Below are 23,831 nucleotides of genomic sequence, written 5' to 3'. Positions count from 1 at the left end.
TTATTTATCATAAATTTTAAAGTATAGTTCAGATTTCTTTTACATATGGTAGTGTTGAGTAAAAAGTATTACAGTGAGATGTGTATCTCAAACGCAGCAGAAGAGAATTTAATGGTATAACTGTTTTTTTATTTCCACATTTAGATATTGCAAATGGTTCCAATTCGGGAGGGTATCGTCCACCTCCCAGAACAAAAGAAGTAGTGATTAATGGGCAGACAGTAAAATTGAAATACTGTTTTACCTGCAAGATTTTCCGTCCTCCTCGTGCCTCACATTGCAGCCTTTGTGATAACTGTGTAGGTGAGTACAGTGACAAATACTTGCTATCTAGGGTTCCACAACCATTCAATTATTTTCTAAAGCAAACATTCTCTCTGCTAGCAACCTCAGTGATTCATCTCACAGCACTTTGTTCAGCTTGAACATAACAGCAAAGCTTTTGGTTGATTACTTCAAAACGAAATGTCACATTTCTGTCATTTGTACTGTTATGAGCCAGACTTCTGAAAATCCTTGGGTAATCAAAAATTAGATTTATTTTTATAAGTTAGGGCATATGTTTTGGTATGTTTTGGTAGTTTAAATAAAACAACAACAACAAATCTATCCCAAGTAACCCGCACTTCTGACTTTGAATGCTAAAAGAAATGACATAATACTACCGTAACAAAGGGTTTATGATGCTTTTTTTTTTTTACATCACAATCTGGAATTATTTGTTCAGTCAGCCTGACACCCATTGAAAGCAGGCAGAACCTGGTTAGAACAACCCAAATATTACTCTGGAAGACTGTGGTTATCAGTGATATTTTTAGAAGGGTAGCCAGGTTCAGCTGGAACAGCAAGATAAAACAGGCGTCCAGTAGCACTTTAGAGTAACAGAATTTATTCTGGCATGGATTTTGTGTGTCAAAGCTCATTTCATTACATGCACAAAGTGTCTATAAGGCCAATTTATTTTAAAAGCTGCAGAGTTTAAAACTAGCCTGTCTTTATAACATCTCCCCACCCCCACGTGCCTTTCTGTTGTTTGCAGCCTTATGGAAGTACACTTAATGCTATGCTTCTGATGAAATGAGTTCTGACTCATGGAAGCTTATGCTGGAATATATATATATATGTATATTTGGTTTTTTGTGTCCCATTGGACTCCTGTTTTGTATTAGTGTTACTGTCACCAATAGCATAGGAAGAAACACCTCGAAGATTAGAGGAAATTCATACAATAGTAAGTGGTGAATATATATCTTCTATTACATACTCTCCAGCATCTTGCAGATGAAAATACGGACACTCCTGTGCCTGAGTGGGTCATGTGTAGTCTAAACAAAGTTACATCTCTCTAAGCCTATTGATTTCAGTGGACTTAGAAGGATGTAACTCTGTTTAGGATTGCACTCTAAGGTCAGGCCAATGCAACACTTAAATGTGCTATATGCGGAAAGTAGGAAATAGAGCTACACAGAAGGAAACAAATGCCTTTGTACATCTCAAAGCATTGACCATGGGCCACAAACTACAAAACAACAACAACAACACCATGTCCATTTAATAGTCAAATCAACTCCTCATTTTTCTTCCATGTCTTAGAAACATTTCACAAAAAAAGTTTTTCTTTTCGGAACTCTGCATTCCATCCTTTCTTGTTACAGGCAAGCTCTTCCTGGTTGTTCTGCCCAGTTCATGCCTCCTGGCCTTTTTGAGCCAAGACCTTACCAGGGGTTAGCCAGGAGCATGTTTTCTAAAGCTGAGCCAACCCTGGAATATGGGAGCAAAAATGCTTCTGAAAATGTGCAAAGCCTCTCTCACACACCACTAAATAACTGACATCTCTTGCTTTCCTTGTACATAGAAGTCAGGAATAAATTGCCTCTTAGTGCTTAGGGAGGATTTTCAAGTGCGGACTCTAATCTGGGAGAACCGGGTTTGATTCCCCACTCCTCCACTTGCACCTGCTGGATGACCTTGGGCAAGCGATAGTTCTGGCACAGCTATTCTTGAAAAAAGAGCAGTTTCTGTCAGAGCTCTCTCAGCCCCACCTACCTCACAGGGTGTCTGTTGTGGGGAGGGGAAGGGAAAGGAGTTTGTAAGCCGCTTTGAGACTCCTTTGGGTAGTGAAGGGCGGGGTATAAATCCAATCTATTATCTTCTTCTAAGTAGCCAATAGTAAAAACAACTAATTTGTATTTAGCATTGAGGCTTTTAGGAAGAAGGTTTGGAGAGAGGAAAAATAAGCACGTTAATTTAAAATGGTATATTTTATGCATGCCTTAGTAAGAATTTATGTAAGAACACACTTTATTGTTGCTAGATTTGGATCCAGTAGCACCCTAGAATAGCCCCGTAGCTAGGGTTTTTTGGGGGAGGGGGCCTTGGGGGGGGCCCACCAGCTAATTAAATCAAAGGCTCCCGGGCAAGGGGGGGTCTGCTTGGCACACACCCACACAGCCCCCACTAGAGCCTTCCTCTGAGGTGAGTCAGAATCCCAATGTTAATAGACACTAAGGCTCCTCAGAGGTCTAGCAAAACTGCCGTGTTTTTTTTTTTTTTAAAAAGGAGAGCGGGGATCAAGCTTCCTCCCTCACTACTTCCCTGAGCCTACAATTTGAAGCCTGGCAGAAAATCCAACAGGAGGAGCGAACTGCTGCAATCCAACCAATGTGTGTGTGACTCGGTCAACCACCGGTTGCTGCTGGGTCCTAAAGAGGCTCAGCTCATCACAGATGAGCTCCAACAGGGAGATGCCAGCTCATATTCGTGAGGCAATCGATCAGGGGGTGAAGGGGGAGGGAAGGAGAGCTGAGGATTGGGGGAGGAGCCCACAAAACAGCGGGGTGGCCAGGCCCCACGTTAGCTACGGGTCTGCCTAAAAACCAACAAGATTTTCAGAGTGTAAACTTTTAAGAGTTAAAGCTCTGAATCTGACAAAGGGAGCTTTGACTCTTGAAAGCTTATACCCTGAAAATCTTTTTGGTCTCTAAGGTACTACTGGGCTGGAATCTATCAACAATTAAGGGTGTGGGTTTTGTTGTTGTTCTTGGGGTGGGTTATTTTTTTGTAATCATCGTCATTTCTGTGGCATCAAAATATAGAGGTGTGTATAAGCTTTGGGGGACAGTTTTTATGTGATGCCTGTTTTGTGCTTCAGCTTTTAATGTTATAGAGCTGAGGTGCACAAGATTCATGAGACACATACCCCCCAGTGGCCTTATGGCTCTGATACTCGTAATCTGTCCCCCCCTGACAGGAACCAGCAGAAGTCAGTTCAGTATTGCCACTCTGTGATACTTCTCCCCTAGGGGCTGGGGGAGTGAGGGTGTGTCTATCCGCTTCTGCGACACAAAGAAACTCTGCTGTATCCTAGGGGCTTACATTTCAGTTCAGGAAAATTTCCATTTTGAAGGGGGGGGGTCAGAATGCCTCCTCTCAGCCCAGAGACCAGCACTGCAGGGCAGCACACTTACCTCTAATCAAGATCCATTATATCCCACATAGTGTGTATGTTTTATAGGCACATATAGTATATAGTGCAAAAAGAATTAAAAATTAATACTGCTAAAACTATAAAATTGGAAGTTGATGTTTTTCTTGGGAAAAATTGAGCTATCTCTTCTGAACCATAAAAGTTGGTGGATATGCACTTCATAAAGTCTGAAACATAGAGCCTCTTGACAATGTAGGTGCCATAACCCACCCACCCAGCGGTTCGAAAGCTAATTAAATAAAGGAAGCGAGTAGATAAATGGGTACCTACCCTTAGAAGGGTAGGGGGCACCCTCCTCCATTGAGGTTGTGGTGGGAACATCGACGGCAATGACGACGGCGACGGTGGTGACGGCGGCGACAGCAACAGCAGCGTGATGTGGCGATCCCTGGTGGCCAGAGGAACATCGACCAGCGGAGGCAAAGAGGAGGAGCTGCGGAGAGGCGTGGAGCTGCGGGGAGTCATGGAGGAGCGCGGTGACGTAAGGCGCAGGCTCGGCGGAGCCGAATGAGGACGCAGCCGAGCCGGAACTGATGCGGACCGCGGGCCAAGAGAAGCCTCCGTACTAAGAAGACCTGCCTGACACCAGGAGAAATGCCGAACAAACTGGACCACCGGAGAAAACCGAAGCCGGAGCCAGAAACAGCGCAGCTAACCCACCACTTGGGTGCCGGAAGGGAATTCCCACCCCTATACGATAGATGTGGCCGTAGATAGGGATTATAATGTGCACTTGCACCCTGCCTGTAAACCGCTCTGAGACCTTCGGGTCAGAGCGGTATATAAACCGAAATAATAAATAAATAAATATGGGGAACACAGCTAATAGGTGTATAGCATGGGTAGTGTATTATAATATAAGCAGAGTCTATCTAATACAGTGGTTCTCAGCCTTTCTAATGCCGCGACCCTTTAATACAGTTCCTCATGTTGTGGTGACCCCCAACCATAAAATTATTTTCGTTGCTATCATAAGACCATTGAAAATTTGTGTTTTCCGATGGTCTTAGGCGACCCCTATGAAAGGGTCATTCAACCCCCAAAGGGGTCGCGACCCACAGGTTGAGAACCGCTGATCTAATACTACTACAAATCATACAGCTAATAGCTATGTGTGGTAGGGTAGCCAAGTCTGGGTTAGAATATACCTGGAGACTTTGGGGGTGGATCCAGGAGAAGGCGGGGTTTGGGGAGAGGAGGGGCCTCTGCATGGAACAATGCCATAGAGTCCATCCTTCAAAGCAGCCATTTTCTCCAGGGGAACTGATCCCTGTCAGCTGGAGATCAGTTGTAAAAGCGGGAGATCTCCAGGCCCCACTTGGAGGCTGGCAAGCCTAATGTGTGCCCCCCTCTCTATATATATCTCCAATCAGAGTAGGGTTGGTAACCTCCACATGGGGCTTGGGGATCTCCAGGAATTATAACTGCTGTCTAGACTACAGCCCTTGGAGAAAACGGCTGCTTTGGAGGGTGAACTCTGTGGCATTATACCCCACTGAGATCTCTCCCCTGACCCCACCTGACCCCAGGTTTGTAATAAAATCCTAAGCTTAAAGAAGGGGGAGGGAAAATAGAGCACAGAATAGTTTAGAAGGGCTGAGATCTCATGAGGGTTCCTCATGAAATTTTGGTAGACATTTTGAATTGCCTGAGTAACCACAAACACTGCTGACATCTCATTAAGTAGTCTTCGGATATTTTAGTTGTTATTTATTCCAACATGAAACTGTAGCGGGGAAGAGAGTGGACAAAACTGGAAGACTGAAGGGGCAAAAAATGAGTGGGTAAGGAGCAGAGGCAGGGAGGGAAAACAAAGAGGATGATAAGGTTGATAGGGAGGAAGAAATTCCCCTGTTCCATGAATCCTTGCAGTTCCCTGTTTGTATGATCCTAACCTTTTTTCACTTGGCTTTTTCAGTGAGCAGTATTCCTGCAGTGTTGGCAGTCTAAACATTGCAGCATTGTACTAATACATGAAAATCTAAGTAAAAGTAAAGTATTAAATTGACAAGATGTTTGGAAAGATATAAACTTTTAACACCACAAAAAGAGAAGATACTTTAGTTTAAACTACTTGGGATGTAAAAGTTTATCTCGATGGGTTTACTGTGAAATAACGTCTGGATGGAAACGATTTTAGGGACAAGCATGGCAGGGAAGCAGGGCCAACAAGCAAACTGTACTCATTATTATGTAAAGAACCTTCTGTCTTCAGTCCAAGTTCATACCTACAGGACTTCCTCTCCTGTTATGATCCACCCACCCACCCACTTCATTCATCTTTGCGGGGCTTGCTGGTGGTCCTGGATCCCAGGAGGAGGGCCTTCCAGATCCTGGAATGCACTCTCAGAAGAAACCTGTGTGCAACAGGACCTGATGCTGTTTTAGAGACTCTGTAAAGCAGAACTATTTCAGCATGCTTTTGGCTCGTATCTCTCAATTGAGAGGCATTTTGGGGATTGGGATTAGATTGGTTTTATGTTTTTTGTATTAAGGATTTTATTGGATATTTATTAAACTATTCTTGTACCTATTTTAATTGATGTAATTGTACATTGTTGTGAACCGCTTCAGGATCTCAATCAAGAGAAGCGGTATAAAAATTGAAATAAAGTTTACATACACATTACCACTGCTTGGTGGGACTTTTGCTAACATGCCCACAGGAGTAGTTTATGGCTGAACCAGACTGCTAATGAGATGAATAATAAGATCATGAGAGAGTATATGAACACCTGACACAGAAATCTTGCATCATGTTGCCGCATGTTATCTTAATTCATATTACCATGTTCCTGTACTAAAAATGCTCTCTGAAAATGACTAACAAAAATGAATATGCAACTGTAGTGGAAGTCAAACTGGGAAGTGAGAATTCCACTTTTATTCTCCTGTCTTGATCACTTCTACTCTTTTCTCTCCAAATGGTATTTCCTATTTTTACAATATTATGTTGCTGACCTGTGCTTAGTTTGTAACACAGAGTTACCACAGCAGAGTTGTGAGCAGTGCTAAACAGTATTCTCATGTGTTTATTTCATTCTTTCCCCCAACCGTCAAAGAAAAAAAAATGGTACTGTTTATGGAGTGTTACAGCAAAGGGAAGAGGTGTAGAATAAAGACCTCTCCTTGCCTGCTGCTGCATAGTTCCCACTTTTTGCTCTAATGCTATTTCCCCAACAAAGCATGATTTGCTGCAATATTATCATGGCTCAGCATAATTGATACAGCCTTTATGCCAGTTTTTTAAAATATTTACCAAACCAGAAAAGGCTAGCTTCTAGTTAGGAGTATAGTTTCTTTAAAATGCACAAATATTTATTTAGGTACAAATTTTATGTATTTAAATGCCATCATTTAGCTTCTGAAATGAACAATCAGTAACTCATTTTACATAACACATCTGGAATTTATAAAGGATGTTGTCACTGCTATTTCTGTTTCTCAATCTGTTTTTGGAGAAACATTCTTGTTGAACAAGGCAGGAACTGATTCTCCAGAATTTCTAAGGAATGATCCTTTAATGCCTACACAATGAAAGTTACAAAGAGGATTATAGGAGGTGCTCTTTCTGCATGTCATGGTTTACCATCCACTCAAAATGTATTTAAAGAACTCCGCCTGTTCTGGAAGGATTATTACCACATTTTGCATAAGAGAGAAGCTGATCATTGTTTCTTATTGTATTATTTAGGTGTCCTTGACTCCATGAACAAAACTCAACATAATAAATACTTCAATTTCCCTGACCCTAAATTTGCTTTGAGCAGAAAGGGAGACTGTAACCGCAAGAAAGAATTGTTTAGAAAAATCAAATGGGAGGGGTTTTTTATCCTACCAGCTGAGCTATAAAAAAATTATGATTTCTTCCTCCTTCCATAGTGCATCTAATTCAAGGGTTGCCGAACTGTGGCTTGGGAGCCACATGTGGCTCTTTCACACATATTGTGTGGCTCCCAGCAGGGCAACTGGAGAAGTGAAGGGGAGACATGCCTCCCCAGTCTGTCTTCCCTTCCCCAGCCAGTGTTCCCCTCCCTGGGTAGGCTTGAGGTGTGGGGGGGCAGAGAAAGAAAGCAACTTTAACTTTAAATGTGTTTCCAAAGCCCTCCCCCCGACATGTAGAAAGCATTTGTGTCTTTAAATCCCTTCTCCAAGCCAAGCCAGCCGGTGTGGGGGCATGAGGGGGGGGGGGTTGGATGACATTTAAAGTTAAAATTGCTTCCTTTCCACCTCCCCTCCCTCCCCCATCTATTTGCTTTCTTTCCATCTTTCTTTGTCTCTTTCTCTCTTCCTTCCTCTTTCTCCCTTCCTTCCTCCCCCCCCCCCACCATTTGCGGTCTTCATTTCTCTCTCTCTTTCTTCCCACCTCTTTCATTCTTTCTTTCCACCTCTCTCTCTCTCTTAGACAAATAAATATCATTAGCAAACAAATATCATTGGACAAATAAATTTCATTATCAATATCTGTTTTTACCCCTTTTGTTTTTATTTTTGGCAGTCTCATTTAATGTTAATAAAAAGCAAATTTGCATATTTTCCAATAAAAATGTGTAATATTTGTTCATGTCTTGCGGCTCTCAAACATCTGACATTTATTCTATGTGGCTCTTACTTTAAGCAAGTTTGGCCACCCCTGATCTAAATGAATATCATGACTTTATCACTGAATAGATTTAGTGCTACGTATCTGGTAATATAAAAATAGTATTCAGATATGAAAAAAATATCCACTTATGGAAAGATTGTTAGCTCTTAATGGTTTGGAATTTGCGCAGAGACAAAGCATCTTGGACGAGTGATTCCCAAACAGCATATTAAGATCCATTGTACTACAGGAGATGTTGCTAAGTGGAATGGAGTGGTTGATTGTGGACAATGTATCTCTGGAGATTTGCGGGGAGAAGTACAGGTAAAGGCAAAAGTCCACAAACTTTAAAAAAAAATTGGAAACCACCATGCAAATTAACATATGTAGTTCTAAATATTCTTGCCATCAATACAGACATTAATGTCGCTATGACAGACCCCTGTCAGAAATATTTTTAGTTCCCTTCAGTGACTGAACTGCCCTTCAGTAGTATATATTTCTTCTTTATTTTATATGCTTTAACTGTCCCCACCTGTCACGTATATTTGTTTAGGTTTATGACCCAGCACAGGAACTGGTGGGAATATAGGAGCTGTCTTGTTTTAAAATACCCTCATGGAATGGCACATGAGGCAAAATTAACTTTCACAACAGAAAGTTTTTTAAAAAACAGGCAGGGAACATATAAATATGAGGATTCAAGGTGTAGAGGTTGCTGAGGTAAAACTTTCTAATATATACAGAATTGAGGTTTTTGACCATGCAAGAGTGTTGTAGTTTAATTTCTGAGTTTCAAGTTTTTTTCAGTGAGAGGTTTTTTTGCTTGTTATATATTTCAGCGGTTACACAGAATCTTAAATACAGTTTCTTAGATAATAGCTTTGTCTTAGTGCTTCTAGGTTTCTCCCTTCAGAAGTCTAGGTTTTCCATTTGGATACTATAGCTTTCCTATAACTCTTGAGGTGTCTAAGCTCTTCTCCTTTATCACAGACCAGGGTTCTCTTCCCAAACCCTTCCTACTGGCTAGAAATTATTCTTCTTGTCCCTAAGAAGCCATAACTCCTTTTCTTATTTGGCTTGTCTGGGAGTTCTCTCTAACTCCTCAAACCTCCTGCCAAATTCCTCTTCCAGTACTATATGTCTGTATAAAGCAGTGTTGTAGCTTTCTTGACTGAGAATCTGAATTCTCCTTCAGAGTAGTTTTAATTTCTCTTAGACAATGGAGTCCCTCTTCTTCTCTATAGAAGTACTTTTCTGACAATTCCGTGACAGAAATTATTGACTCCCAAACTCTCTTCCCTTAGAAGCTAAACCCTCTGGCTACTGATTCAGATGTTAGATTGCAGACCAAGACCAAAAGTGATTCAAAAGGCCATAAAGTCTTTTCCCTCCAGATCAGCTGTTTTATTTCCTCTCTAAGCTGATGCTGGCCAATCAGACAGTGAGTAGAGCAGCCAGTCACTTAAGTTCTTCTCTCCAGGGAAGATTAACTCATAACCTCCATGACTCTCTGTCCCAAGCAGCATTTTGAAACCTGCTTTGTCTTGCAATTCCATCACAGTTGTATAATCATAATCAGAATATTTGTCCCTGGAAATAATAAAACAGTATCAGCATCTAGAGAAATGTAGCTGGAACATAGTAGTCTGTTAATCTGTTGATTTCCCTCCCCCCCTTTTTGGCTTTGTGCTTGTTATACTCAAAGGTGAACTATGAAGTATAGGAAGCCTATCAAAGCTTTCTTGCTGGAAAGCCTTCTCCCAGGAGTTCACAAGTGCACTTCCTTGCTCACTGGTAGCAAGAATGTCTTTACTCAGTGAGCACTATTTGTGGCATATTCATAGAGAGAGACGGGAGTTCAGACTTCCTGTGTTTTGATCACATATGTTAGCCAGATACCAAGGTGAGTCAAAGTTTGTGAATCTCTTTTTTGCGTGGTTGGGGGGGGGGGGGTTTAACAGATTTTAAAAATCAAACAAAAAAACCCTGCAAGGGCAATTGACATAATTACAGGTTGCTTCCTGGTCTTTAATCTAAGCTCCTTAATATCACTATGTATCTTCTTCCATATCCTTTGGAAATACTTTACTTATATTGCATAATTCGGGTTTGAGACATTAATAAAAAACAACTGTATTGTAATGGAGGCATGAAACACTACAGATATCTATACAAATTAAGTGAAGAACTATCCAAAAGGGATGTATTCATACATTATAAAGTCATAGTGGTACAAAGGGAGCCACAAGAGGCGACACTGCCAAACAAACACAGATGTCTGCGATCTTGATGGTGCTAGCCAGGCTGCCAGTGTTTTGCACAAAGGCCTCTGTGTTTTATGTGGCATTGTATTTTTTCAGCAGTGACTTTTGCTAATATAATTGAGCTTAGTGTGTAAGAGCTTATTCTGCACACCCTCCCAATTCTGCAATCTTCAGGAGTCCATTTTAACTGCTAGGGCTAGATGGCTGGGGAGATGGAGGAGGTCAGCTTGGCTCTACGTACTTGGCACAGTGTCTGAGCAGGTGCTAAATCTTACAACTACCCAGCAGAGCTCCATCAGAACCAACAAGCATCACATAGGCAGTTGTAGGGGCAGCTAAGCTGACAACAGTCCTACATAAAAATGTCCTGTCCCTTTAATAGTGGCATAATGTGGCTGAAGCTTGTAAATGGCATGGAGATAACTAACATTATCTGGTAAACAGCCTGTATCAGAAGGACGAACATTTTTCTCTAGGCCTGTTGCCAACCTAAGGAAATCCCAAGACTGCTACAGTTGGGAAATGCATTATAGCTGCAGACCTAAGGATACATTCCCCAGAAGTAAGACTCATTGAATAACACATGATGTGATTCCAAGGAGACCTATTTATGATTCTTCCCTGTATAACAGAAAGTGTGACCAGGATCCTTTGTAGTATTGCAAATGATGGTAGAGTACAGTTCTCAGACTATGCACAATTATTCAGTGTTTTCTTAATATTTGTTTGTATTTTTATTTATACGCTGCTTTTCCAACATTCAGAGTAGTATATAATATCTAAAAACAGTTCATTAAGGTAAAGTCATATCAACACAAACATAATTAAACAGCTTCCAAGTTGCTAACCTACTAAATCCCCAAATAGCTGATGAAATATAGATGTTTTGCGTCCAATGCTCCCTCTAAGCTGTGGAGTCTTGTGAGCAAAAGTTCTACTTTGTGAGCTACTGGCACTAAAGTTGTGAGCGAGTGATTTGGCTACTGCATAAATTAGTTTGCTCTGGAGCCATCCTTCTTGAGCTCACACTAACTCAGCTTAGAGAGAACACTGCTTGCATCCCTTGTAGAAGACAGCCAGAGATAGCTGATCCAAAGCTAAGGAGAAGGTCCTGCTTTTCACTGTAACCTCTTGCAAAGAATTACAGATCAGGGCTTGATCATTTGTCCAGAGCTGAAGTGACACTGAAATGAAATGGCTTCCACTTTATCAACTCCCTGTCCCATTTACAGGGGTGGAAAGATGGATAAATTAATTACAATCAATAATAGATGTATTGAGACTAGTAAACAAAAAGAAAGAAAAAGGGCTATGTGTGAAAGTTAAAAATTTTAATGTCACAGCTATGGGCTGTATCGGTATATTTCTGAACTACACCATACAGGTTACAATCGATAGAGCCACAAAATGGAGATGGGGTAGACTGGGGGAGGGGGGGATTTCTCTGCAAACCTAAAGGAGGTTCCAGGACTGCAGAAATATCAAAAATCTTTTTTAAAATCAGTGGATTAAAAATTCCCAAAAGAACAGAAACAGTGCCTGTACCTTTAGGAAAACAGTGTCCACTGAACTCTCAGTGGCTGTTGAGCACTGCTAGGCACCACAACAATATTGCCAAACCTTCCAAGCCTTGGTTTCTGTAAAGCAAAGCTGTTGTGGGGCTCAGCATATGGACTGGGAATGGACCCCTCCCTCCACTGTTATGTCTCCTGATGGAGGAGGATTCACAGGGGGAAGGCCCAGCAGTGTCTACTGGAAACTCACTACCCACACAGTTTGGCTTGGTCTGATGGCTGTGGCCACTGTGCACTTTGGCCCAGCTTTGCATCAACCACCATGCAGCCCAGCCAGATTTTTCCTGGGGAAGAGCTAGATTCAACTCCAGTAGCACCTTAAAGACCAACAAGATTCTCCGGATATAAGCTTTCAAGAGTTAAAGCTCCCTTCATCAGATATGAGCTCAGCAACAGCAGCCACTGGGCCTGGTGCTAGTAGCAGCCACTGTACAACTGCGCCTGCTCTAACCTGGCACTACAGTTGGGACTGGCTGAATGCTGGAGGCCACTATGCAACTGTGCCCAGTCCTGCACTAGCAGCCACTGTACAATTCAGCCCATCCTGGCAGCAGCTACCATACAGCTAGGCCTGGGCACTACACAGCCTGGCTCAGGCTGCCATGCAGCCCAGACAGACTTTCCTCAGGAGGGGCTGCCAGGGGCACAGAAGGAGGGAAAGTGAAAGATGTGGTGGCAGGTATAGGCATGTTGGCTGGTGGGTGGGAGGGAGAAAAGGAAGCAGGAAGAGAGGCGATGGGGGCTGCCAGGGAATGGAAAGAGGGAATGGTGGGTGGGATACAGGGGGAAATCAGGTGTCCTCCAGAAGTCCTTACAGAGAGCCAGTTTGGTGTAGTGGTTAAGTGTGCGGACTCTAATCTGGGAGAACCAGGTTTGATTCCCCACTCCTCCACTTGCACCTGGCTGGATGACCTTGGGCAAGCCGTAGCTCTGATAAGAGCTGTTCTTGAAAAAAGAGCAGTTTCTGTCAAGAACTCTCTCAGCCTCACCTACCTCACAGGGTGTCTGTTGTGGGGGGGGGAAGGAGTTTGTAAGCCACTCTAAGACACCTTTGGGTAGTGAAGGGCGGGGTATAAATCCAATCTCCTCCTCCTCCTCCTCTTCTTTTTCGTCTTCGTCTTCTTCTTTCTTCCAGGTCCCCCACTTATTAAAATATAATGTGTTTTCATTAATGTTAGTGGGTAATGCTTTTGTTTTGACTATTTTACTTAGTGAAATAGCTGAAAATGACACATCTACCATAAAAAGGAATTGATTCTAAATCACCAAGGTTGTAGCAGTAGAATTTCCAGCATTTTAGAAGTCTTTTGGGGAATGGCACTGAATCCCCTCTTTCCTGTTCCTCTTCCCTCAGAAGTCATTGATATATGAATGATGAAGGGAATGGTTATTAAGCAGAGTACTAATACAAAGTATGATAGTTATGGAGATGCCAGTACAATGGTGAATACTATCGTTTATTAACTGAAATATACGCAGTAATGACCAAAAGTGGCTATCTCATTGCTATCTCATTTGTTTTTGTGAACTGTTACCCATCAATAGTGTGTTCAGCTAAGTAATTTTTTGTTGCTGAAATAAATACAGTTATATAAACTCATATGTAAAGAAAAGCTATGAAAGTACTGAAAATTGCTTCCTTGCCTTCCCCTGTCCCATTGCAGCCCCTGGTGCCCCCTGAAATGTTCCAGGGGGACAGGACGGGGACAACTCCCCTCCCCCCAAACAGCATGAGTGGGGATTGTGCAGCGAGGAGAATCAGCCAAAATACCCTCACCTATCTATCCATGCAAATCCTCCACTGGATCCAAACCAAGGGCTTTTTCACTGAATCCTGGAAAAGGAAACTCTGATACTATTATTTAAAGCAAACTGACAATAAGAAAAATGTGGAAGCATTTGTAGACCCCAAAGAGCTTGTATGAGGGGAGAGTAGAGAGTTGTCAATAGACAATTTATGGTTTGAATTCCAGGCAAGATGCATTTGGTGCATGGTAAAAGGACACAGCCAATTGCATTATGCACAAGAAACTTGCATGGCATATTATACTCTATAGACAGAGTTCACATAAAATTTATACATGAGAACAATTTCAGTATAGGGATATTTAGCAGCATGTTGAGTGCTATGATTAAATCATTGTGTTTCAGTTCAGGCGAAGAAAAGATATCAACATGAACAGTAAAATAACTGAAATCTTTTTGACAGCTAGAAAGTTTAGTAATAGTTGCTATAACTGTCAAAACAGTTCCCTCAAAATAATCTGTTTTCTTAATTGTGTTCCATTTTTTTATCTTGTTTTTTTCCAGAACGGTTTGATCACCACTGTCCCTGGGTAGGCAACTGTGTGGGGAAAAGAAACTACAGATTTTTTTATATGTTTATTTTATCTCTGTCCTTTCTGACAGTTTTTATATTTGCATTCGTTATCACCCACGTCATCCATCGTAAGTATGCTAGAAAAAATAAAGTAAAAATCAGATGATGCATGCACCCATTTGCTTGAGATGCTTTATTCTTAATAATAATCTTTTCATCATTCAGGATATTTTTACTCTTTTCCCAGTACTTGAGTCCCAAAATGGTGTGCCTGGTTTGGCCATCAGTAGAGCTTGCTCATTATTCATAATCAGATCTTGGCCTGCATTTTTAGCTATATTTCCATGTATATTTCTTCATGGAATAACATAGAAGGCAGATGATCACCAATGTGAGGCACCTTTCTCCTTCCACAGATCTTTTTTCTGCCTTGGCAAGGATTACAGAGATAGTTGAGGAGCTCTGCTTGAATGGCAGGAATCTCCGTTTCCATATTATTTTTATAAAGACTTTTAGGCCATGCTGTAATGAGAAGCCTGCTCCCCCAAGACTGGCAGCACCAGATATTCAAAACTCAGAAATCAAATAAAGACACCACACACACAAAACTGGGTGCTTGACAGAGTAATTTAGCAATCCTAAACAGATCAACTTAGAATCTTAATCAAGTCTAATCAATAACGTTTACTTTCAGAAAAGTGTTTTTCTAATATTAAGCATAGGAGACCAAGTACAAGCTCTTTCAGTTACTCTAAGAATATATTTTATTTAGAGTATTTATATTCCACCTTTCTACTGAATTTAGTACCTAAATTAGATTGTTTACTTCTTGTTATTCCAAAAATAAGGACCAGTATCTACAGAGCTGCTGCTTGGGTTCAAGAACCTAGCCTGGTCAGTCTTTTTTTATTTTTTCATTTACTACTTGACCCTCATGCTTTATAACACCTGCTTTTGAATCTCTTCTTAGTTTCAAGAACATTTTGATATCTTCCTTAGATTCTCATAGTTCCTGGGATCCTGTCCCCATTTACTGAAAGTATATTTGACCCCAGTTTAAGGCAGCTGGCTACCTACAAGATGTTTTGGCAAGCATTTGGAGAAGCCCATTTGTTTTTCTGAGATTTCTCTCCCTTCTTTTAATGTTGGCACATGTACATCTGTACACAGTGCCTCTTCAGGGACTGCAGTTTGGTATCACATGCATAACTAAAGCCGTAGCATATTCCACCACACTGTGCCTTGGACATTCTCCCAGTTGTTTAGTTCATATAGCATGTTGGATTTTTTTCGTAAATTACATGCCCATTTTAGAAGTTCATATAGTAAGGGTTTATGACAAATGCTTATTGAGCTCTTCTCTGTTGTATGGATATGGTTGCAGATAACAAGATGTTCTCAAGTTGTTAATTGTAGCCAATAGTTAAGAGACAAGCCTAGGCAGGTCTACTCAGAAATAAGTCATGGGCTTACTCCTAGGAAAGTGTCTTTAGAATTGTGGATATAGTGTTTCTTATAGCTTTTAGGACCTCTTCTACACCTCTAATGCCTTCTAGACCTAGCTCAGTACCATTCATTGTACAAGCAAGTATCTGGAAATCTTGCCCACAGTAATATAAGCATAGTTTTGCTCAAGGATCTGGAGGTTGGTGTACTAATCCAAATGTTGATATTAGAAGAAGAATATAACAAGATATCTCTATCCCCTCCAAAATCTAGATCCAGGAAACATCATTAAAACAAATCAGTACCTCTTCACAAATCAGATTGGGGTGGTGGTGACAGTGAAAGAGCAGTCACACCACAAACCCAGTATGGATCAGTGAGAGTCCTTTACTAGGAGGCATTCAACCAACCTGTGTCATCATGACTGCTGTAAGGAAAATGGCTCCATTTGCCTCAAGAGCCTGTCTCTTCCTGGAATTTTGCTCTCAAACTATATCCCGGGTGTGCTGTGCCCCACAGAAGGATAGCCCACAGTTTGAGAGCACGGTTACATTTTTACTCTTTAATCCTCTCCCCCCCCCCCATTAGAGTAAAAAGTGAAGTATTTTCTGTTATGGAAATATAGTATGTATAAAATGTAACATACCAAGGATATTATGAGTCTCAAATGCATTGACATGTATCTCTGGGAGCTTATTTCTTCAGTTCACTGCATTTCTTTTGTGTTACATCAGAGCATACAGGCTATAGCAGTGGTGGCGAACCTATGACACGGGTGCCAGAGGTGGCACTCAGAGCCCTCTCTGTGGGCACACATGCCATTGCCCCAGCCAGGCCCAGACCATCATTAAAGTGTCAAATTCTCTGCCAAATAATTTTAAGTAAATGAAAGCATTTGGGATTACTTTCCTTACTTTGTTTGGATCATCTTAAGTTAATGTATGAGTTGTTTTTCTAAAGTAAAACCTCAGTATTCAGGTTAAATTGCCATGTTGGCACTTTGCGATAAATAAGTGGATTTTGGGTCGCAGTTTGGGCACTCGGTCTCTAAAAGGTTCGCCATCACTGGGCTATAGGATTACTCCTATGGCTTTGATAGGGAATGATCCCATATGGATGTAGTGGAGCTGCTTTAGCTGCAGGGATACAAACAGAATTTTCCAAGAAAAGACACCGAACACCATTGCATATGAGGGAGAAACAACATTTGTGCTGGTGCACTCTTACACATTATTAAGTCTCAGCTCTCTAACTTCAGATTTGGAGGTGTGGCACTCTTCTATGTCTGTTACACTGAACATATCGTTTTATTCTATATCAAAAGGATACCTGCACTCCGTGATTTAAGTTTGAACTTGTCATGTCTGCTTGCAGCCTTCCCAGATACTATGGCCCACACTGAGAGCCAGTGTGGTATAATGGTTAGGGAGCTAGACTGAGGTCAGGGAGCCCCCATTCAGCTCGGAAGCTCCCTGGATGATAGGGTTGCCAATCTCCAGGTGGTGGCTGGGGATCTCCTGCTATTACAGTTGATCTCCGGGTGACAGAGATCAGTTTACCTGGAAGAAATGGCCACTTTAGAAGGTGGAATCTATGGCATTATATAGTATTGAAGTCCCTCCCCTCCCCAAACCTCTCCCTCCTCAGGCTCCACCCCTGAAATCCCCAGGTATTTCCCAATCTGGAGCTGGCAGCCCTACTGGGTGATCTTATATAAATCATTGTGTTTTGGCATAACCTAGCTGTCATGGCTGTTGTTAGGATAAAGGGAGAAAAGGAGAATGATGTATCCTAAGTTCCTTACAGAAAGAGTAAAATAAAAAATGAAATAATAAAATATGTAATAATATATCAGAGTGACATGTTTGCAACCAATCTCTTCAGTGTACTTCCTTGGTAATATCTACTGTGGGGGGAGGACTTCTGCTTTTCCAGAGCTGGCTACTGAACCACACCTCAGGAATTCAGGCTCCACAGGGACAGAGCCTAGATCTATCAGTTAGGGATTCAGTGCTGGCTCCTCAGATTATCTTCTTTCAACTGTATTCAGTGGATGTTGTAAATAGCTTGGAATTCGAATCACATTATGGTATAATTGGCAGGATTTCCTGATCCAACAGAAACAATTTTTTTTGTGAGAAAAGGAGGTTCATGAACACATTTCATGGAAAAATCAGCTTGCAATATTTTCTTTCCATATTAGGACAGAAAAGAACAGAAGGCTAATCAGAAGTCTTATTTATCGGAAACTATGCAGACATCAACTGGTATTACTGAGAAAGTATCAGCATATGTTAACTCTGATACTTCCATTTTTCTTCCATTTTTTGCTGAGTAGTTTTAACATCATTTCAAGATTACATTTAACAACATGCACTCAAATTTTCTGAAAATCTGATTTTGAGGTTTTTTCCCACGAGGATATATTATCATTTAATTTTTATATTTTTCCCCACAGGATCTCAGAAAACAGGGTTCTTAAGTGCACTCAAGGACAGTCCTGCAAGATATCCTTTTACTGAAATGCATTGCATTCACAATGTTGCATTAATTTTAAAGGAACTTGATAACTATGTAATATAGTGGATAGGAAAATGAGCTTCAGGGGCCCCCAAGTTCAACTTCAGCCTTTGGTATGAACAGTGCAATTCAGTTACTTTCTTCTAAGTTCATTGAAGTTGATGGGCTTAGAAGGGTGTAACTTGCTTTTTGGAATGACTCTGAAACTCAATCAGCTGTGACTTTGGCTATCCAGTGGTCCCCAAAAATCCCAGATCTATATCCGGCGGAAAGAATAGCGACTACTTTTTCGGCTCCAATATAGCCGAATGCACACCCCTGGTAGCTATTATTATGGAAGCTTGGAGCTATTGTAGCTTTCCTTTTCTATTTCTATGTAGCTGTTCTTCCCTATCCCCCTCACCTTCTCTGTGCTGAACATACTGTGTTTTGACTAGCAGAGATTAACGTGGGAATTGGCTGAGATTTTAAGTGGATTTCCAGTGCACTCCAGGCTACAGCATATGAGAACAAGAAAAAGCCAACGCCAAGCAGTCTTGTGAAATTTGGAGCTCTTCTTTTCTCTAGTGATAAGTGCATTTGCAAATGCTGAAACTATAATCCTGCTCAAAGTAGTCTGTATCTAGGTGCCAGTGGTATTAACGGGAGTTGAACATAAATAATAGCTTGAGTAGCAAGCAACCCAGGCCCTTTAAAAACAGAATGTCTGTAGGCATAACTTCTACCATGTTCACTTATTTGTGCATTCATTGGTACAGATGTGCTAATAAACAAGCACTTCTCTGTTTGAAGGGCTTATGTTAACACACTATGTTCCTAAATAACACAATAGCCTCTAATTAAAAGAATTACAATCACTTCTAATCATGTATTAGGATTTTCAGCTCTCTGAAAATGAAAGAGCCTTTCCATTGTCCTAAAATCAAAAGGTAATTGATTCCACACTTGTGGATTATTCTACAGGAACAATCAGCCATTTATTTGTAATTTGCATTGAAGGGCATAACAGTTGGGAAAAGAAAAGTATATTGGGGGGAGGAGAATCTATTTGAATATGTGTTGGATAGCTGAATGGTTTGGTTGCTGTTTTGCTAATAATACAGAATAAAATCGCATCATTAGAAGGAATTCTGATTTGAAGCAACATAGCCCCATGCTATGAATGGAAAATAAACATTATTTTCAGTTGCTACACAGTTTTCCATAGCATGGATGGTGGCAGGGAGGAGGGGGCAATTTTGCCAAATTCTCCTTCTATCCTGGCTGTACACCTAAGCAGCTTTAGCCAATTCATAGCAGTGTCTGTCTCCAAGCCCTGATGGGTGCTTTTATAGAACCATTTGCTAATACCTAAGGCCCATTGAAGATATACCTACAAATCTTATGACATCACCCTTCCTTTTGTCATGAGCTCCAATTTTTCATAGTAGAGAACTCCAAGCTCATAACAGTAGGCTTTTCAAGCCAAAGTGTCATCCAATATAAATATAAAATGTTTGACCCATGAGTTGAACTCAGAGGAAAGAATGTCATTCCATGCTCTGGAAACGAAAGAGGAATTTTGCTGGGAATTTTGAATCTATATTGTGCTTTGTGCTCTTCTCACCAGAGAAGGGTTTATGCAAAGGAGAATGTCATTTTCAGAGGCATACTCTTTTCGTGTTGCCAATTTCAAGTTCTTGCTTGCATCCTTCTTTCTTTGGAATTCTTATGTTTGTTCTGGTTTCTCTTCCCCGTGTAAATGGTTGCCGTATGTATTCATAGTGGCACCAAAACTGTTGTACCACACACTCCATTTTACTTCTTTCCTCCTCCCCTGCTCACTTAACAGTGGTTCCAGATTGGCATGTTAGGTAGTGGGAGATGGGGCAGTGGTTGTAGTTCTGGTGCCTTAGCTGAACATACAGTTCATCAGCCTAATAAACACGCACTTAAGATTGTTATCTGGCCAGTTTACAAACATCTGAAAGACCTTAAAAGACAAACACTGTGCTTTGTCTCTGTTGTAGTAGCCTTATTCTTGCTTCCAAGTAAAACCGTTCCTTTGGATGCTTAGGGCCAAACTAGATGTGACAGCATGTATGGGTCCAACCTGTTGATGCCACCACTATTTTAAAGGGATTTTAAAATGCTATGAGGGCCCAGTCCTAATCAGGTCTGCAGCATAGTGGGCTGAGGCATTATTCTCTCTGAAATGACCGGGGGGGGGGGTGTTACAGCTATTTCAGCTCTTGAAAAGCTTTGGGGCAAGGGAGAGCCTCAGCCTCCCACACTGCAGGTGGCATTTTTAAATCTGACTTTCATCCATTCATTCCATTCCCCACCAACATCCGGAAAACACCCTTTAAAATAGTGGTGACCTCCACGAGTGAGACCTATGGACATGGTCACACCTAGTCTTGACATTAGGATTGCAAACCATATTCTCGAATGGGATTCATGGAAATATGACAGCACCACAGATAAAAGGTGAGGGGACGGCATCACAGTAAAACCCCATGTCAAAGTCCCAGGCAAGATCTTATACTCTGATTTTCATCCATCCATTCATTCCATTCCCTAACTTTCTAAGGCTGGGGCCTGGAATGCACAGAGAACATCCAGAAAATGTCAACGCCATACCAGAATTCTCTCTGCTCATATGCATCTTCTGGTTAATATAAAAACATAGTGATTGAATGATACAATGTTTATATTCAGTCTGTAAAGACGGGGAATGTTTAACCTCTGTATTTCAGCTTTATTATTTCTCATGAGAAAATATACAGAGGTAATAATTGTAACCATATTGTAAAAACTGTTTACTGGAGGCAATGTTTTTCTCTGCAGTCCGTAACGTGATGATAAATGTGATGATAAAAGAGTTTTTCTGTCCCTGTGCAAATATATTTTAATTCCTTGACAAGGCTGTTTATAACTGTCACCCTCTCTCTCCCTAGAACAGGGCCCCCCAACCTATTTGAACCTGTGGGCACATTTGGGATTCTTACACAGCGTGGTGACTGCAGCCACAAAATAGCTGCCACAAAAATGGCTGCCGCAGGAGGTGGAACCAGTCACAAAATGGTTGCATCAGCTTACCTTCAGTCACACAGCGAAGATCCTTGTGCTGTGGTGGCCGTTGCTGCCAACGCAAAGTTTCTAAAAGTCTGTGTGGCCAGTCAGAAGCCTTGCTGGTCAACAGCCCCACCTGGCCCTGCCCACTTTCTAAAAACATTTGGCATGGCAGAATAGGTGTCAGCGGGCACCCTGACACTCATAGGCACTTGTGTTGGGGACCCCTGCCCTAGACATTCTGTAACATTGTGAAGTAGCAATTGTTGCTGCTGTTCTAGTGCTGCCTTTGCCTACTAAATTGGAGCATGGCTTCAAATAAGCCATGTAACCCCCATTATATCTTTTGCGTCTTTTTTTTTACCTGCATGAGTTACTTTTTTGATCTAGAACTAAATGCGGACGTATTTCTGCACACAAGAACATAAGAAATGCCTTGATAGACCAGAGCAAAGACCACCTCCAATGCAATCCTGTGCAGAGTTACTCCAGTCTTAGCTGTTTGACTCTGCACAGGATTGCAGCGTGCTGTCACTTCTAAAGAGGACTCTTCATGTTCACAAACACAGCATGATGATGCCTATCCCAAGTTGTTTGTCTCTACTACTTGTGGACATGAGGCTTCCATTTTGACATCCATGACCAAGAACCATTATTAAACCTGTCCTGTGATGTATTAATGGCAATCACAGCCTTCGTTAAATATTCCTTGACTTTCAGTCACTGTGCTGGAAGCTGTGGTGTGTTTCTTCTCCGTATGGTCCATTGTTGGACTCTCAGGTTTTCATACTTATTTGATCAGCTCCAATCAAACAACAAATGAGGATGTAAGTTTTTTACTTAGTGTTGTAATTGTTTGTCTCCCACTTCAACATAATGAGTCTTGGAAGTTTTCAGACTTACTCCCTCTCCTCTTACATGTGGCTCAAATACTGAAAACTTTCTGGTTTCCAGCAAACCACAGTGTCATTACATCCAAGTCGGACAGAATGACAAACTGTGATTTGTTCAGTAGCCTACAAACCATGATGAAACTGTGGGGTTGGAATCCAAGTTCTTAGACAAGAGAACAGACAGCTTTTTGAGAGTGGCCATTGCAGAGTGGCTAGAGTGTTGTGCTAGGACCTGGGGTGACTGGGTTCCGAACTCTGCTCTGTCATGGAGGCTTGCCAGATGACCCTGGGCTTGTTGTACTCTCTCAGTTTAACCTGCCTCACAGGGTCTTGTTGCGAGAATAAAGTGGAGGAGGGGAGAATGATGTGATAAGCTGCTTTGGGTCCTCACTGGGGAGAAAAGCAGGATGTTAAAGGTAATACCAATATTGTTCAACAAGAAACACACGTAAGCATCCTGTCTGCTATTTTGTGGGAGGCTTTAGGAGCTTACAAATAAATGTATTGGCAGCACAGAATCTTTCCTTAAAGCTGATCTATGGTAGGGGGACATACACTACACAAACAATTTTCCTTCAAGGCAACTGGAGACCTACAGGCTGCCTTCGATTCCCAACTGCTTCTCTCTGCCCCCATTCTCTTCTTCATTCTTGACCCAGGCAGTGTTGCTTCCATAAGACTTGCTTGGGAAGCAGAACTGCAGGGGCCAAGAACTACACAAAGTCCCTCTTCTATCTGGGTAGTAATGTTCAGCCTTCCTGGTACTCTCTGGTGCTGGTTTTCCAATGCTATAAGACTTCCAAAAGGCTGCTAAGTGTATACTGAGATTCTGTTTTGCTGCTGCTGAGTATATTTTTAATTATTGTTTGGCATTCCTATACTTAAGTATGCTTTACTGTTTTATTATTTTTTAAGCCCCCTCAAGCATTGGAGAGGCTTAAATAGCTTGAGACTCTCCAGGGGTTCTGCAGAGACACATTTGGATGTCTTGTCAACAAATGCTGGAAGGCTGAAGAACTGCTGGCTGGCCAGAAACAATGACTTGCATGCAGCAGTCAGCCCAGCAGCGCCATTTCCTGAACAAATCCTCCTAAAGCCATGTTGCCTGGGCCAACAGCAGCATTTGAAGCACCACTTCTGATTTGTTCCTTGGGGACATCCTCTCTTCTTTGGTGCTGGGAAGGGCAATTATCCATCCATTATCTTCAGACTATGGGCTGGATCCTCCAGCTTGGCCAGGGACTAACCACCACCCACAGACCAAGCAAGTTTATCATCGCTACCTTAAGAGTACAGAATGATAGGCTAGATCAGGAACATGCATCTGCCTTTGAGTAAGAAATCTAGCTTGCCAGTTTACCCTGCAAGCTTGTTATGGGTATTTCCCCTTATAATAGCTTTCCAGATGTTGTGAGAACATTTAGAGGGAACGAGATACTTGAAGGGGATTCTCCAGTATGACAGTGGAGACCTAGATCAATGACTGAACCCGCTGTTCTTAGGAAAACAGCTGGAATAGACATACACTTTGCCTTTGGACATTCATTGAGATTCATTGCCTTTGAGATTCATTGTCTGTTTGACTATGGGTGACCAAGGTGCAGAGCAAAACCAGAAAGCTCACAAGTAATCTTGGGCAGGTGCCGTTTCTCAGTGTAACCTCCTTCACAAGGTTCTAAGGAGAA

At 41.6% G+C, this 23,831-nt stretch overlaps 1 protein-coding gene across 3 annotated transcripts in view; it reads left to right on the top strand.

Moving 5' to 3' along the window:
- Positions 1-23,831, top strand: part of ZDHHC14 (zinc finger, DHHC-type containing 14) — a 104,401-nt gene that overhangs the window by 49,918 nt on the left and 30,652 nt on the right. For all 3 annotated transcript variants that reach the window (XM_015427293.1, XM_015427292.1, XM_015427294.1), the window contains exons 3-6: positions 145-303; positions 14,224-14,361; positions 18,138-18,186; positions 21,978-22,080. In XM_015427293.1, coding sequence (XP_015282779.1) covers positions 145-303; positions 14,224-14,361; positions 18,138-18,186; positions 21,978-22,080 — 449 coding nt within the window. The remainder of the gene's footprint in view (positions 1-144; positions 304-14,223; positions 14,362-18,137; positions 18,187-21,977; positions 22,081-23,831) is intronic.

The sequence above is a fragment of the Gekko japonicus genome, unplaced genomic scaffold (genome assembly GCF_001447785.1).
Source record: "Gekko japonicus isolate JY-2015 unplaced genomic scaffold, Gekko_japonicus_V1.1 scaffold1576, whole genome shotgun sequence".
In the NCBI taxonomy this organism is placed as follows: domain Eukaryota; kingdom Metazoa; phylum Chordata; class Lepidosauria; order Squamata; family Gekkonidae; genus Gekko; species Gekko japonicus.
The sequence above is the reverse complement of the archived record's forward strand: the minus strand, read 5'-3'. Positions and strand labels throughout refer to the sequence as shown.